The sequence below is a fragment of the Cydia pomonella genome, chromosome 22 (assembly GCF_033807575.1).
Source record: "Cydia pomonella isolate Wapato2018A chromosome 22, ilCydPomo1, whole genome shotgun sequence".
In the NCBI taxonomy this organism is placed as follows: domain Eukaryota; kingdom Metazoa; phylum Arthropoda; class Insecta; order Lepidoptera; family Tortricidae; genus Cydia; species Cydia pomonella.
The window spans coordinates 14,201,337-14,217,966 of record NC_084724.1 but is presented as its reverse complement, the minus strand read 5'-3'; the positions used below and the strand labels follow the sequence as shown (position 1 = coordinate 14,217,966).

At 35.4% G+C, this 16,630-nt stretch overlaps 1 protein-coding gene across 3 annotated transcripts in view; it reads left to right on the top strand.

The window, feature by feature from the left end:
* Positions 1 to 16,630, top strand: part of LOC133530374 (tubulointerstitial nephritis antigen-like) — a 77,193-nt gene that overhangs the window by 48,670 nt on the left and 11,893 nt on the right. For all 3 annotated transcript variants that reach the window (XM_061868285.1, XM_061868286.1, XM_061868287.1), the window contains 2 exons: positions 6,398 to 6,573; positions 12,569 to 12,749. In XM_061868285.1, coding sequence (XP_061724269.1) covers positions 6,398 to 6,573; positions 12,569 to 12,749 — 357 coding nt within the window. The remainder of the gene's footprint in view (positions 1 to 6,397; positions 6,574 to 12,568; positions 12,750 to 16,630) is intronic.

Sequence of the window (16,630 nt, the reverse complement as noted above, 5' to 3'; positions counted from 1 at the left end):
ATAATATTGCATTGTCACCCGACTTACATATGTATGCAAATTTTCAGCTCAATCGGAAACCGGGAAGTGGATCAAATTGAACTTGCAAGATTTGAATACAAACAGACAACTGTCAGGTGAAAGTAAATAAAAGCTTGTAATAGGGTGCAGATTGCAGATACTTCCAGATCCTCCGTACTAGCAGTACTAACTGATTCTAATAGTATCCTACTGAGAGATATGCGTTGTCGTCGGCAAAGCGTTAATAAGATTATCACCGTGAAATTGTTAACCCACAGTGATGTCACACTTGGCACGAAACCACATAGTACTCATTATCTAGGGGCACGGTAGTGCCCCCGCCAAGACGAGCAAAGCGAATCGCAAGGGCACTACCTACCTTTTCTCGAAGCGCTATGTCGTTTTTTTGAACCCTCATAACTTGGGTTTGGGTTATCGAAATAATGTCGATGGGATGACATACACAATATATAATAAACTGCCACAATCGTTAAGAGACATGCCACTTAGTAAATTTAAACGAGCAATTATAATATTTTTAAGCCAGCACAATTTTTAATATAGATTTCTATTGATATTGTGACATTTTATTATTTATTAATTCTATTCTTGGCTCTATTTTCATTGTTAATATTTAATAATAATAATTTATTGAAATGTAATGTTATTGTAATTGATTATGTAAATATGTAATTTAATGTAATATAATGTAAATGGTTTTTAAAATATTTTGCATGCCTACTAGTATAAGGTATTGACATTATCTGGACATAACATTATTGACTATACCATCCTATCTGTATATAATGTTAAGCAAATAAACACATTTCATTTGGATTATCACAGATAAACAAAATTCTCGTGATATGATGTCAATAGTGGACCTATTAAATTTAAAAAGTTTTAATTGTAAAGCTTATTCTTTAGATTTAGTTGATATTTAAATACCCCGTTTCATCACTGACTCACTCACTCATTCACATTTTTTCAAAACTCTTAGGGTAGTTTCTGAAGTCCTGGAAAGCTTGTATTAGTTTTTGGTAAGCTAGTATTAGTACACAAACAACAAAACAAATCTAAAACTTGGAATTTTCACCCCCCCAGCCCCTTAAGCTAGGGGATGAAAATTTGTATGAGGGTTCCGCAAATTTTGATCTAGGTTTGGAAATTGATATATGGACTCCTTGTTATAAATAATAAAATACATATTTCAGGATCTTTTTTGTAGAAAGTTTTGTGTAGATTATTCTTGTATCACAACATATTTTGCTATTGGCCACCGTTTATGAGTTATTTACGAAAATATAAAAATAAAACTTACCATACAATTGATTATTATTAACTTTCCCCCTTTAATATCGTTTTAGAAATGATCCTAGACAAAAGTGTTCAAAATGGTTTTTGTAGAATAAGAACTTTTTTGTTCTTACGGTAGACCATTTACGAGTTACTTACGAAACACTTCAAAAGGGACTTTAAAGTTGATTTTAATTAACTTTCTCGCTTTAATATCTCTTTAAATATTGATCCTAGCGAAAAGTGTTCTACGTGTTTCATATAGCATAGTTTTTGTTAATTATTTATGTGTCTTTTTTTTCTGTGCCATACTTTACATACGAGTATTGATAAACTAAAAAATTATTATAATTAAGTTTTCCTCTTTAATATCTTTTTAAATATTGATCCTTGCAAAAATTCTACTGAATATTTTTTGTAGAAACCTTATACCTTTAAACGAGCAATTCTTGTATATATATATATATATATATATATATATATATATATATATTTCTGTGATCTCGGAAACGGAAATTTGGTATATGGGGGTTTTTGGGGGTATAAAAACTATCTAGATTAGTCTTATGTTTGGGAAAACGCGTGTTTTCGAGTTTTCATGCGTTTTTCTTTCGACGCAGAATATGGTCGCTAATTTCGTGTTGCTGGCCACTGTACGTCTGGTCCAGCGGATTAAGACGCGGACTGCTAAACGAGTGTTACGGGTTCGAATCTCGCTCGGTGACTAACTTTTTTTTTTATATGTTCATGTTTATATATAATTTTTTTATTTTTATTGTTTTACACAAGTTTAATTTAGTAAAAAAATTACCTATGTAATAAGAGAAATTGACAATAGATGGCGTTACTCTGTGACAAGTGCTGTAAGGTTAAAATCGATTGTAAATAATAATAATTGTCAGTTCACATTTTACTTTTTAAGTTTATGTAGATTATCACCACCATATTACAATAAATAGTTATAACCGAGCAAAGCTCTGTCGCCCAGGTACTTTCCTTTAACCACCAATCACCAGCCGACAGTGCGAGCCTTATGGTTTCGTCTTGGCAACATTTTACATGAAAATGTTTTTAGTGGGATTTGTTTAGTCAAAGATTGTGTTCAAATAAGAGCCATTTTGACTTTACTAGCTTTTGTATGAGTCTTGTCGTGAATGTGCAATCTCGGTACAATATGTTGTTAACTTTCAGTGGTTAACGGCCTCATACTGCTGTCATGAAGGAAAAATGTAGGTTGGACATTATTTTATAACTACACTTTAAAGCAATGAGAACAGGTCATTTTGTATGGACAGTTACAAAATATAACCTAGAAAGTCGTAAACAATAAAGGTTTGTTTACGACTGTCTTGATTTCTAACTAAAAATCCCTAAATATCTCATATCTTTGACGACCGGTCTGGCCTAGTGAGTAGTGACCCTGCCTATGAAGCCGTTGGTCCTGGGTACGAATCCCGGTAAGGGCATGAATTTGTGTGATGAGTACAGATATTTGTTCCTGAGTCATGGATATATATTATATGTATCGTTGTCTGAGTCCCCAAAAGTCCCACATCACAAGCCTACCTGAGCTTACCCTCGGACTAAACACTAAGTACTAACAGTAATGTATACAATAAAATATGTAGCAAATAATAACCTGTGGTCCTACGCTGTCACAAACGCCGTAATAGTCATAATTTGTCATCTATTAACGTTGATGACGGAGTCATTACGTCGTGAGTAATTGTCACACGGTCGCGACCTTGAGCAATCAGTTGTCAAATATATTTGTAAACATGGACGTTCGTTTATTTCCATAACTTTTTCTATTTCAAACGCGTAAAATGCGAATTTTATATTTAGCTCTCAGTTTCATTTTTTAATGACCGAGCAAGTGCAAAGCGCGAGCGAAGCGTCCTCGTTTCAGCTTGGGCAAAAATACTGTCGTATGTCTCGCTGTTCTCCTCTACTGGTCGCATTCCATAACCGATTATCCGTAAAAGATTATAAGTCAGATAATTACCTATATAATCCTCACACCTTAGAACCTAAATGGTCGCGTACTGTGCGGTTCAAGATAAATTTCCTCCCGCGGACGCTCCGGCTGTGGAATGAGCTCCCTTCCGAGGTTTTCTCGAGGATCTACAGTATGGGGTTCTGCAAAAAAGCGGCCAAGTGCGAGTCGGACTCGCCCATGAAGGGTTATGTACCATTTATGACGTATTAAAAAAAAACTACTTACTAAAATAGTTATTTGCTTTACAAGGGGGCAAAGTTGTCGTTTAACCGCTCGTGCTAATTAATATTATCGTGAAGTGTAATCTTTAGCGTTGCGAGGGTTTCAAGCCACGAGGGTTTTCAAACTTTGCCTCCGTATGAAACACAAAAAAAAAATCACCACACCAACGCGAGGAAAATACTGACTATTAAATACCAAAACAATTAAACCAAATCATGTAAGTAAAAACCATTATTGAATGAAAACAATAGTTTCGGAAATAATCACTTAGGAAGGAAAAAACCGGACAAGTGCGAGTAGGACTCGCCCTCCGAGGGTTCCGTACTTTTTAATATTTGTTGTTATAGCGGCAACAGAAATACATCATCTGTGAAAATTTCAACTGTCTAGCTATCACGGTTCACGAGATACAGCCTGGTGACAGACGGACGGACGGACGGACGGATGGACAGCGGAGTCTTAGTAATAGGGTCCCGTTTTACCCTTTGGGTACGGAACCCTAAAAACTTGTGTCCCCACATCCTCTTGTCACATTTTTAAATCATTGACTAGAACATTTTTAAATTAAGGCATGTTAATCATCAAATATAAATATATTCATTTCGAATAGCATACGCTACATACATACATAATGAAAAATAGCCAGAATGAAAAATAACAGATGGACAAAAATAGCTACGAATTGGAATCCAAAAGTTGGCAAAAGAAAAAAGGACAAACCAAAAACAAGATGGGAAAAGACCTCATAGAAACAATAGGAAAAATCTGGAAAGAAATGGCAATAGATAGACAAAAATGGAAGAAAATGCTGGACAAATACCTAAATATAATAGAAAAAGACGATTCGGAAGAGGCCTAGGTCAAAAGACCTTACGAACATGTTCATAGGAATTGTTAATATAATAAGGAATTGTTAAATAGACTGCCAACAGTTCGTATAATAAAGGCTTTAATAATAATAATAATATACATACATATTCACGGAAAAACGAGTAAATAAATATACAATCAATGTGGTGATTTGTCATTTTGACGGACTGTTAATTTTTTTAAACATTTACGTCATTATCTAATAACGTTATTTTAATAAACATAATTCGTGACAGCTAGTGTCCTTTATAATGAGATGACATCATTTTTTTGTATGAATTAATGAGAATTATAAACAGAAAACGCAGATGACTACTACTTTGTATACTTATATGTATGTATTATGTATGTATGGTATGTTATTGTATTATATTTGGTTGTTGTTAAAGTAGCACCGCCCACAATCTCTGTTTTGCCTAAACGTTGACTGGTAGAGAATGCCTCATGGCATTAACTCCGCGTTTTGTACTATAAGGTTTTCTTTTGTACAATAAAGATTCAATAAAAAAATAGATAGGTACTATCTCTTTTAAGTCATATACACAAAGTTCATAATATTTTGTCAATATTCCAGTATTCCTAAACAAGTTAAATAGTATGTTACATAAATACTTTTTTGCTAGATTTCTACACATTTATAGGTACACTTTGTTAAAGATTTTTACTCAGATCAGACAAGCACCTTCAGTATCGTCTTACTTGTCCAAGGAGGGCAAACGTAGTAAATAAACCAAACGCCTACTTTATTTGTGTGGCAAAGATTAGTATAAAATATGCTATTTGAAACAGAATCGATGGTTGCGCATTCATTTCTAATAGATTGTTTAAGAACTTACTTCAGATGAAAGCCATTCTTGTCTACTTGTTTTCTTTATTTCACATTCAATTCAATTCAATTCAAATATACTTTATTCATGTAGGCCTAGCAACAAGCACTTATGAATAGTAAGACAGTATTACATATAATTATCTTAATCTAATTATCAGAGCAATTTATTGATGTTGTAAATATTATTCCATATATAATACTAATGAATATAATTCATAGATCAAATTTAATACTAAAACTTTCACAAAATACAGTCATACATTGGTCTAACTAGGCTACAATTTGAATCGATAAAGACATCTTTAATTCTGTAGGGCGAGTCAGTTGTAAATCAAATCCTGCGCATGCCGTCGTAATGGCACCGCATGCGTATGCACATGGCACTGACGACTTGATTGACATCACAAAGACCGATACCTATCGAATGCGGTCTCATCAATATGCATGCAATAATCGTCTTTAATAATGCACGGGTATCGTAAATTCCGCTAAGGTACCGTTAAAGCCAAGGTGACTGCAACGACCTAGGCCTTAGTCAGTTCATTATGGCTATAAATCATATGGTACTCGTCACTCATTATTATCTCATATTGTGCTATGGGTACAGGTACAAAACAAATGATAAACGCATCATTAATTTGACTCGACGGTGCGGTAAAATGAACCATTTAAATCGCGATTTCATGGTCTCAGATCTAGCTTGATATATTAAAATTCAAATCGATAAATAACTTGAAATCGAAACTGGTCTACCTTCCTGAATGATGTTTTAACTTATCTAAATTCGCTAGTTTTTAACCGTCTTCAATTTCATAGACGGAGGAGGTTCTGTATTCGGTTTGGTCTTTTTAGGGTTCCGTAGTCAACTAGGAAGCTGCTAAAGAATCAATTTCCGCGACCGTACATATATGTATGTACTCAAAAAGGATAATATTTATTTTTATCGTTTTTGAAGTAGGTTTTCTTTTTTTGTAAAAAGTTTTTTATAAACTAGATACCTATCTAAATCGCACGATCGCTACTGTGGCTGTGATTCTAAATTCCGCCTTATCTGCAAGTATTTAAAGAAGTCATGTGTTAGGTCCGTTTTTGCAACAATCCTTGAAAATTGAAAGCTTTTGATTTGACATATGAATTCCTAACTTCGCGGTTCTTTTTTGTAACTGTGACTTTTTTGACAGCGAATGTGTCCACGACGAGAGGACGAAAAAGACGGAGTGGTCGTGCGAGCGCGACGCGTGCCTAATGAGCGACGACGTGGTGTACGGCGTCAACCAGCCCGGCCTGGGCTGGCGCGCATACAACTACTCGCAGTTCTACGGGAAGAAGCTCAAGGATGGGCTCATTTACAAGCTGGGTGAGTACGGGTTACTCTCACATATATAGGTCCAAATAAACAACAATTTGTTGTAACGAAGAAAAATCCTGTAACTTGGACCCGGGTACGTCCTTAAACTACGTCCAAAAGAGAGGTATGGGCATTGTGAATGTCATCTCGCTTTGTGTGGTAGGGCACAGCCAGTGGATGTCATTCCAGATCTAGAGCAGAGCCCAACTGGGGAAGTACCTCCACCTTACAGAAAACAGCAGCCAAATAACACTAGACCCTACTCATAGTGTTGTGTTCCTGCCGGTGAGTAAAGTTGCCAGAGCTCAACGAGGGGGGGTGGGGGGTTTAGGGTCGGCAACGCGCATGTAACTCCTCTGGAGTTGCAGGCGTACATAGGCTACGGAGACTGCTTAACATCAGGCGGGCCGTATGCTTGTCTGCCACCGACGTAGTATAAAAAAAAAACAAGGATTATGAAATCCCTTTCTCCGTATTAGTACGTTTGGATTCAGACTGTACGAGCATTACAGGTGCAGTTATTGCAGCGCGACATTACTGCCGATTACATTGCTGCCGCAAACGTCAAGACTGCAGTGATGCAGGTGCAGTCTGAATCCGAACGTCACCTTAACTCAATCGAAAGCTCAGAAGTTGCAAGCGCTCTTGAGCTTAAGGTCCTTGGGCTTTATTCAGATCTTAATCCTACAACAATGTCCATGTCTGTGGTCAATTTATTTAGTTCATATTCATTGTGTGTGGTCTAATAACAGTAATAACTGTTAAAATATGGAAGGTGGAGGTAAGGAAATAAATCTCCATATACCAAAAAGTGTCATCAAAAAACCTTAAATAGGTGGCACTGCAATACATAGAGTACTTGAAAAAAAAAATCAAATCATAGACAGCGCACGTCACTCCGTCAATAACGCCTAGGTTCTTAGCTCTAGCGCTACTCTGGAGAGATTTGGAACTATTATTTATAGCTGACAGCTGGACACTTTTGCAACAGTTTTATCATAAAATATTTCTCTTAAATCCATACCCCATATGTTAAAATAAAAGCAACATAAAATCAGACCGCTATGACATTAGAATGACAGCTACTGACGTCGCTACAAGGTTCTAATCGAGTCCCACCCACGCAACGGTGTGTTGAGCCTTGCATAGCGTCATTCCTAATAATGACGCTCCTTGGTCCTTCACATATGTGGATTCTTTAAGACGAATGCCAACAACAACTACCTATACTAGGTAAGATACTGGACATGTAATGTCAATATTCTGTTCTAACGTTCGTCGACCAGAAAGGTCAAATCGTGACAACTGTGACTAAAACTGGTACAGTCAGCATCAATAGTAACGGATGAAACAACGCGCCAAAACTATCTGACATTCCGGATAACTTTTCCAAATATAGATAAATTTCTAAAATTCACATTCAAAAGTATATCTTGTACAGTCTTACTTGTTCTTTATTAAAGACATCACTTTTTGATAAGCTGTTACAGAACGGTAGATACTTATGAAGCGTTATTTGATCCGTTACTTCTGATGCTGACTGTACAACCGCCGCTACACTAGATCACACTTAGCAAACAATATTTTATATGATCCATATTTCAGTATTGCACAATGAATAGCGGTATTTACTTACCTGCTAGAGATGCATGTCTAATTTATACCTACAGTTCACCAACGATTTATCCATTTTAGGGTTCCATGGCCAATAATGCAGGTTCAATAGCGAAAACGGTACCCCCGTAGTTTCATCATGTCCGTCTGTCTGTCACTCTATACATCACAGCCACTTTATTCTAAAACTGTAAATTAATCAAATGTTGTACAGGGTGGACAAATAAGAATGATACACTTTGTTTTTAAATTTTAATTACATTAAGTGGAAATTTTATTAAATATTTTTTCATAAATATATTATTCAGGGTTGGAATTGTATACGGAAGATAATTTCTGTCAAATGTATACCACTAGCAGCAAGCAATTTTATCTCAAATGTTTCTGTTGTTTAAAACACGTTGTTTGCTCGATTAATTTTGAAAAAAAGTGACAGTGATTGGCACCCAAATTCTCTAAATTTTGTAGCTCTTGACTTATTTCTGTGGGGCTATCTAAAATTACGTGTCTATGCTAACGAGCTGATGAAATTTAAACAGTTAAAACCGACTATTCGACACAAATGTACTAAGATAATGCCAAAAATGTGCGAATAGATGCTGAACATTGGGATGATAAGGGCTTACATTTGCCTGCTGTTAGAGGTGGACATATGTCAGACATTATGTTTCGCATGAATTTGCCAACCCTGAAGAATATATTTTTAAAACAATACCTAATAATTTTTGAACTTAATACAGTTAAAATTTAAAAAGAAAATGTATACTTCTTATTTGGCCACCCTGTATGTATTATGTAAATGTATAATGTAAGCAGATACTTACTTCTAAAAATAATGATTTAACTACAAAAAATTTCTGCAAGAACTGGGGCCTATTTCTCGAATGGTATTAGTCTAAAATTATTAGCGTGTTGCCATGGTAACCTATACGACTTGACAGTTCGTGGACTAATAATATTAGTCTAAGTACCTGGGCGACCGAGCTTTGCTCGGTTATAACTATTTATTGTAATATGGTGGTGTATAGGTGATAATCTTAACTACATTTTATTACTAAATTAAACTTGTCTAAAACAATAAATATTAAAAAAAAATATATATAAACTTGAACATATGAAAATAAAAGTTAGTCACCGGGCGAGATTCGAACCCGTAACACTCGTTTAGCAGTCCGCGTCTTAACCCGCTGGACCAGACGAACAGTGGCCGGCACCACGAAATTAGCGACCATATTCTGCTTCGAAAGAAAAACGCATGAAAACTCGAAAACACGCGTTTTCCCAAACAAGACTAATCTAGATAGTTTTTATACCCCCAAAAACCCCCATATACCAAATTTCCGTTTCCGAGATCACAGAAATATATATATATATATATATATATATATATATATATATACAAGAATTGCTCGTTTAAAGGTATAAGATTTCTACAAAAAATATTCAGTAGAATTTTTGCAAGGATCAATATTTAAAAAGATATTAAAGAGGAAAACTTAATTATAATAATTTTTTAGTTTATCAATACTCGTATGTAAAGTATGGCACAGAAAAAAAAGACACATAAATAATTAACAAAAACTATGCTATATGAAACACGTAGAACACTTTTCGCTAGGATCAATATTTAAAGAGATATTAAAGCGAGAAAGTTAATTAAAATCAACTTTAAAGTCCCTTTTGAAGTGTTTCGTAAGTAACTCGTAAATGGTCTACCGTAAGAACAAAAAAGTTCTTATTCTACAAAAACCATTCTTATGTTTGGGAAAACACGCGTTTTCCCAAACATAAGACTAATCTAGATAGATTCTATACCCCCAAAAACCCCCATATACCAAATTTCAGCGAAATCGTTAGAGCCGTTTCCGAGATCACAGAAATATATATATTTATATATATATATATATATACAAGAATTGCTCGTTTAAAGGTATAAGATACCGTTCGAGAAATAGGCCCCTTGGCGGTTATGTTGTTTGTTCACCGCTAAAAGTAGTGCAAAATGTAACTAAAATATCGCTTTGTCCGACTAAATTGAGTTGCGGTAATTGACAATCGTGACTTCACCATTCAATAGAGTCAATTGCCAACTTTGCACTTAATCACGATCCCACCCTTGGAACGACCGCAGTAAGATCCATTTTCCATTGCGCTACCTGCCCCTACTTCTAATTTGGATGGCGTCAGATAAATCTAACATTTTATCGTTGAATGTGTCAATAAGAGGTAATTTACATACAATATGAGTGAATTGAGTCAGTAATAAAGTGTGCTGTATGTATAATAGAGCCTACCAAAAACTGTTTAACGTGGTCTACGTAGACATAAGTACACATAGACAGGTCATTGTACGAATCCTATTTAAGCAAAACTTGAAACTTTATCAACAACAAATACTCACAAAAGTAAATGATTTTGATTCGCGTATTTTTATTTTACTTATTTGTTATCCAAACTCGGCATGGTATATTTGTAAAATATAGTACCTACTCCATGTGTTTGCGTTAGTGGGTATAAGTATTTAATCTGAAAATTACAATTTACTGAAAATTGGATCGAACACACCCGTTACCTCTAGCCTGCAACCGATTGCATTAGAACGCGACGCACTCACTCATAATGAGATTAAACCTGTACCCCTAGTGTAAATAAATTCGATTTCGAAACGTGACGTACGCGTTTGCGTTTAGTCTCATTTTGTATTGGATTTAGAAAGAGCGCGCCAAGCGGGACGTTTTGGAAACTCAAAATCCTATACAAAATGAGACTTAACGCAAACGCGTTCGTCACGTTATGATGTCGATCAAATTTACACTAGGGATACTGAATTGTGTTGTGTACCAGAATAGTAACAGGAAATACAAATAAGTAATATTAAAATGACGCAATTTAAATCCCATACAAAGTCATCATTGTTATATTTTGGTCATGTCCAGCGTAATAAAAGTCAACGTTGATTATGTTTAGTTAATTGATGTATTTAAATATGCATTTAAGCGTGTTTCAAAACAAATTTATATGTAAACACAAGTTTTATATGCATAAACCAATTAATAACCGTCAAATAAAAAAAAACTAGTCATGTCAGTTATTTAGGAATATTAATAAATTAATAATACTCTTACCAGTGTACAGTCAGCATCAAAAGTAGCGGATCAAACAAGGTGTCAAAAGTATCTACCATTCTGTAACACCTTAACATACTTACAGGGATGGTTCTATATGTAGAACAATGAAGATTGTAAAAGATATATTTTTTAATGTAAATTTTAGAGATTTATCTATATTTGGAAAAGTTATCCGGGATGTCAGATACTTTTGGCGCGTTGTTTCAACCGCTACTATTGATGCTGACTGTACAACTGGATATCAGGTAGACATGCGTTTTTATCGCACATGCTGGTCTAGTAAATCTAGTTCAACGGTGTGCAAATGCTTAACACTGGCCTTGAATAATAAGAAGGCTCGTAATTATATAATCTATTATTAACTGACTTTAAGAAGTGGTTTTAAATTCGGGTGTATATAGTTGACCGAAGCGTTAGCGAAGGTGTCCGTTTTAAATCGGGCATTTTGCTTTCGTATGTCCGGATGTTCTCTGCAGGTCTATGGACCGATTCTGGTGAAATTGGCCAGATTCTATGATTAAATAGAATTGTTTAGTCCATCCAGTTTTTATAACTTTTTCAAAATGTGGAAATTAGTATCTTATACCTTTAAACGAGCAATTCTTGTATATATATATATATATATATATATATATATATATATTTCTGTGATCTCGGAAACGGCTCTAACGATTTCGCTGAAATTTGGTATATGGGGGTTTTTGGGGGTAAACAATCTATCTAGATTAGTCTTATGTTTGGGAAAACGCGTGTTTTTGAGTTTTCATGCGTTTTTCTTTCGACGCAGAATATGGTCGCTAATTTCGTGTTGCCGGCCACAGTCCGTCTGGTCCAGCGGGTTAAGACGCGGACTGCTAAACGAATGTTACGGGTTCGAATCTCGCCCGGTGACTAACTTTTTTTTTTTATATGTTCAAGTTTATGTATAATTTTTTAATTTTTATTGTTTTAGACAAGTTTAATTTAGTAAAAAAATGTAGTTAAGATTATCACCTACACACCACCATATTACAATAAATAGTTATAACCGAGCAAAGCTCGGTCGCCCAGGTACTAATGGACGGTTTTAGTTTATGGAGGGGGGACCCGTCGACCCGTTCCCTCTCCATATACTAAAACCGATCAATTCGTATTCAGGAGACAACGAAGACCATCCATACCAGTCTTAGGTGTTTAGAAGAGACGTCTACGAAAATCATGAAGGAGACGACTTTTGGTTAATCTGCCTAATCACGCAACTTACTAGTCCTACGTTTCTCCAGGCACGCTGCCCCTGAGCGCCGAGACGCAGCGGATGCTACCCATCGAGTACGACTCGGATGAGCCGCTGCCCGACAGCTTCGACGCTCGGCAGCGCTGGCCCGGGTACATCACGCCCATCGTCGACCAGGGCTGGTGCGGCTCCGACTGGGCCGTGTCCATTGCAGCCATCGCGTCGGACCGGTGAGTGCTAGCCCGGCTATGACACGTCTATCACTTCACACCGATGAGTGAAAGAAAATAATCCCTAAATTGCACTAGATATAAATTGTTACAGAAGTAAGCTAAATGAGTTGTCGAAGGAACTTGATATTGACATATTCAATTGTAAAGTTCCTAATGTGAGGCATAGTCTGGTTAAGCGGTGTTTTATGTGAGCTTTCTTTCTCTGTATTATTATATGTATACTGTTTTTTTTTTTTTTGTTACTTTATTAAGTTTTCATTAAGCGATTAAATGCATTTTATTCATCAACCTAGTGCATTAGCGCCTCGATATGAACTTTAAAATATACTTTATCAGCATTAACATCTGATATATTTTACTGTATGTTCTTTTTTCCTTCGAACTTTGAGACCTCAATTATTCTGGGCGCTAATGAACTAAGTGTTTCCGAACCTAGGGTCTATTTTAATGGCTTCTATGTATTTTCATTTTCAATTGTGTTTTTGTTTTTTTCTCACTTTGTACGCGTGTGTGTGTGCGTCAGTGTTAGCATTTTTTTTATATACTTTGTAATTACTTGTGAGTTCCTGTAATTGGCTCTCTGTATTAATCTTGTTGTCCTATTGTAAGTTTAAAACTGTTGGTTCTCCTGAACATAAATAAATAAATAAGATTTGAAAGGGCAGACAGAGGGGTAAACACCCATAAAAACTAACGTTGTATGCCTAACGCAAATGATAGCTACCTAGCATTCAGTAGCTCGCACTAATGAAAGTGACTGAAGCGCAAAACAAGGTCACCCGGAACAGCCCACATAGAATGACCAAACTAAGTGGATCAGGTCTGAGGACCTCGCGTAGGATGCGGTATTCTAAGTCTCCAGCGAAAAGGCGTATATCCTTTGCCAATATTGATCCACTTAGACCCTTATTTTTCTGAATCCGTACAACTATTACATCGATTAACTTTGCATACCTTAGCTGGATTGTGGCTCATATTGTTGCGAATTAGGCTTGTGATAAATGTACTACCTACTTACATTGAATACAGTATGTCTGCCACTATGAATGGCTGGCCCAGGCTTGGGTGGACCTACCCCGATATCGCAACTTTTTTCAAACCTCAAAATTTTCAAAACCAAAATTTTTTGGCCATTTTTTATTTATTTATTTAATCTTTATTGCACATAAAAAAAACACACTGTACAATAGGCGAACTTTATTGACCGAATTCTCTTTCGTACGTCCGGATGTTATCCTCTACAGGTCGCAATTCTCAACTGAATCTCGTGAAATTTTGGAAGCAGGTTCAGTAGCTACATAGATTTTTGCTGTCGTTTCGTTTTTTTTTGAAAATGCTAAATATGGTGGAAATTGGCGTTAAGGACTTAAGTGCCATTACGGTCTATGGCACTTAAGGCCATTGTAAGTACGCTGTGAAGATGGCTCAACGAAGTAAGTACGTTCTTTACATGTTTTAAGACTTTAAAGTTATCGATCTTTACGCGAGGTCTATAGCTCACGGAGCCACGAGTACATTTTGGCTGATCAGATGCGATGTTTTGTTTGGAAAAGCAAAAAAATAATCGTGATTTCAGACTTGGCTCCATAGTAAAAGTAGCTCGATTTAACGAGTGGAATCGCATGCATTTAAAGCCCTATGATGGGAGACACCCTGTATAATTGACGACATCAAAACAAATTTTGCAATACACTGAAAAAAATAAATAGCCGAACTGGTTTTGTAACTTTACTAAATAACTAAACTACGGTTATAAGAAAATAAACTTTGCATAAATTTACAAAACTTATTTTACAGTACATATGGGGCTACTTTATAGCACTAGTGCGAGAAGTAGCATATTACGTTACTGTGTCGAACATTTAAAGGGCCATATGTACTGTAAAACGTTGTACGATACATGTGCGAATAGGTAATTCGCAACTCGTGTCGATTTAAAACACTCCCTTCGGTCGTGTTTTAATTTATCGCCACTCGTTTCGAATTTCCTATTTTTCGCACTTGTATCGTAATGTACTATTGTAGTGTATAATAAATACCTGAACACTGATAGCCAAACACGGTTTTGTAACATATAACACATAGTTCGCAAGTCCCAATTTTTGTGTAAACAGTAACCAAAATGTTGGTTACAACTGTAACAAACAAACAAACATAACAAACTATGCAAACATTTCTTTCAGTGTAAAGTTTCATTTTAATTCAAATACAGTCACTCGTTTACCACTAAGCGATCCATATTAGTTACGCTTATTCCACTCTGCCATGGTATAAAATATATAAGTACCTATTATTTATAACTTTTATATTATAAGTTACCTAAAAGTAAGCAACACAAAGCGATTCCACGTTTATTGTCACCATTGTATTACACTGGTTCAACGTACCTATTTAGGTTACTTTAGGTACGTTGAACGTACTGATGGAATACAGATGTAGGTCCTCATTTTAAATGCAGAGCTTCGAGTGTAATAAATCTTCAACCATAGGTCAGCGCCTTGAAGGTAAACAGTTTCATCTCCATGTTATTAGGTGCCTATACTGAATGCGCTTGACTCTTAGACTCGTATAACAGATAGACATTTAGTGATTTATTGTTTCGATTGCCGGAATCTATGGAAGTGATCAATTACACTATTGTAGATTTAACTGTTATCAGGTGGGCGTTCCCATGACGATAAATCATAGTGATAGACTATATAGTTTATATGACTCCAAAGAATGGCAGATTTCAACATTTCCTATAAACTTACGTTGATGTGAATTTATAGCAGGAAAATCTCGGCCTGTCATAGTATGATTTCCAGTCACCATAAAACTGTAATTCGAAGCGGCCGAGAGCATATGCGATGCAGTTAGAGGCAGGAACATATAGTTATGGAAATTTTAGTGATCAGTACAAAACTAAATGTCATTATTTCTTATTTTAGGGGGAAAATTGAGTTGAATGTATACCATATATGTTTGTCTATTCAGTTTTAGAATTTTAGAAATAGTGGTAATTATTTAAAAAAAAATGTTTCTTTAATAACTTATCTTTTTGGCTGCGACGCTGCCACTGTGATGTGGTTTAGACACACCTACTGGCAGACATAAAAGTTTTTAATGAAACTCGCAATTTTTATGAGCAAATAAATAAAAAAACTTTTTTTTTTAATAAAATAAAGTTTTATTGGCATTAAGGGAAGTACATTTTAGTGTGGAAGTCCCTGACTTCTGAGCTAGGTAAAAACCTGTGTTACAGAAGTCAGTGTCCTCTCCCAAACATAATAGTAACTATTAAGACATTTACCATTTTCATTTTAGACTTAAAGTAGATAATTAAGGCTTGTTTTAATACTAGAAAACAAATGCCATTCTAATAAGAATACAGTGCAATTTATTTTACATATATATTTTTTTGCGTAGATGTGTGTGTGTGTGTGTGTGTGTATGTGTATGTGTGTGAATAAATCAGGGTAAGATGCTTTCAGTTTGTACATAGTCTAGTGACAGCAACCAGGACTTTACTTCTTCGTTTCGTTTTTTTTTTTCGACAAGATGTTAAAAGAAATAATGTGTCGTATGCAGAAAACCAAAAAAAAAATGGTATCTTCTAAAAAAATATTTTTTGCCGAATTTTACCAAAACTCATATAACATTTATTGCTAATGACCTTCACTCCTCAAAAGTCTGCAAACTTGTTTCATACTATTCTCTCGCTATACTTACCTATAAGTCCTATAACCCAACTCTATCTTATAAGTGGGACTAAAATAAACAAGAGCCCTCGCAACCTGAGACTCTTGAACTAACAAGCCTCGCGTGAAGTCAGCCGATTCATTAGAATACAGAAATAGATTCTACCAAGTCGTATCATTCTTCATTAGTTGCTTCCA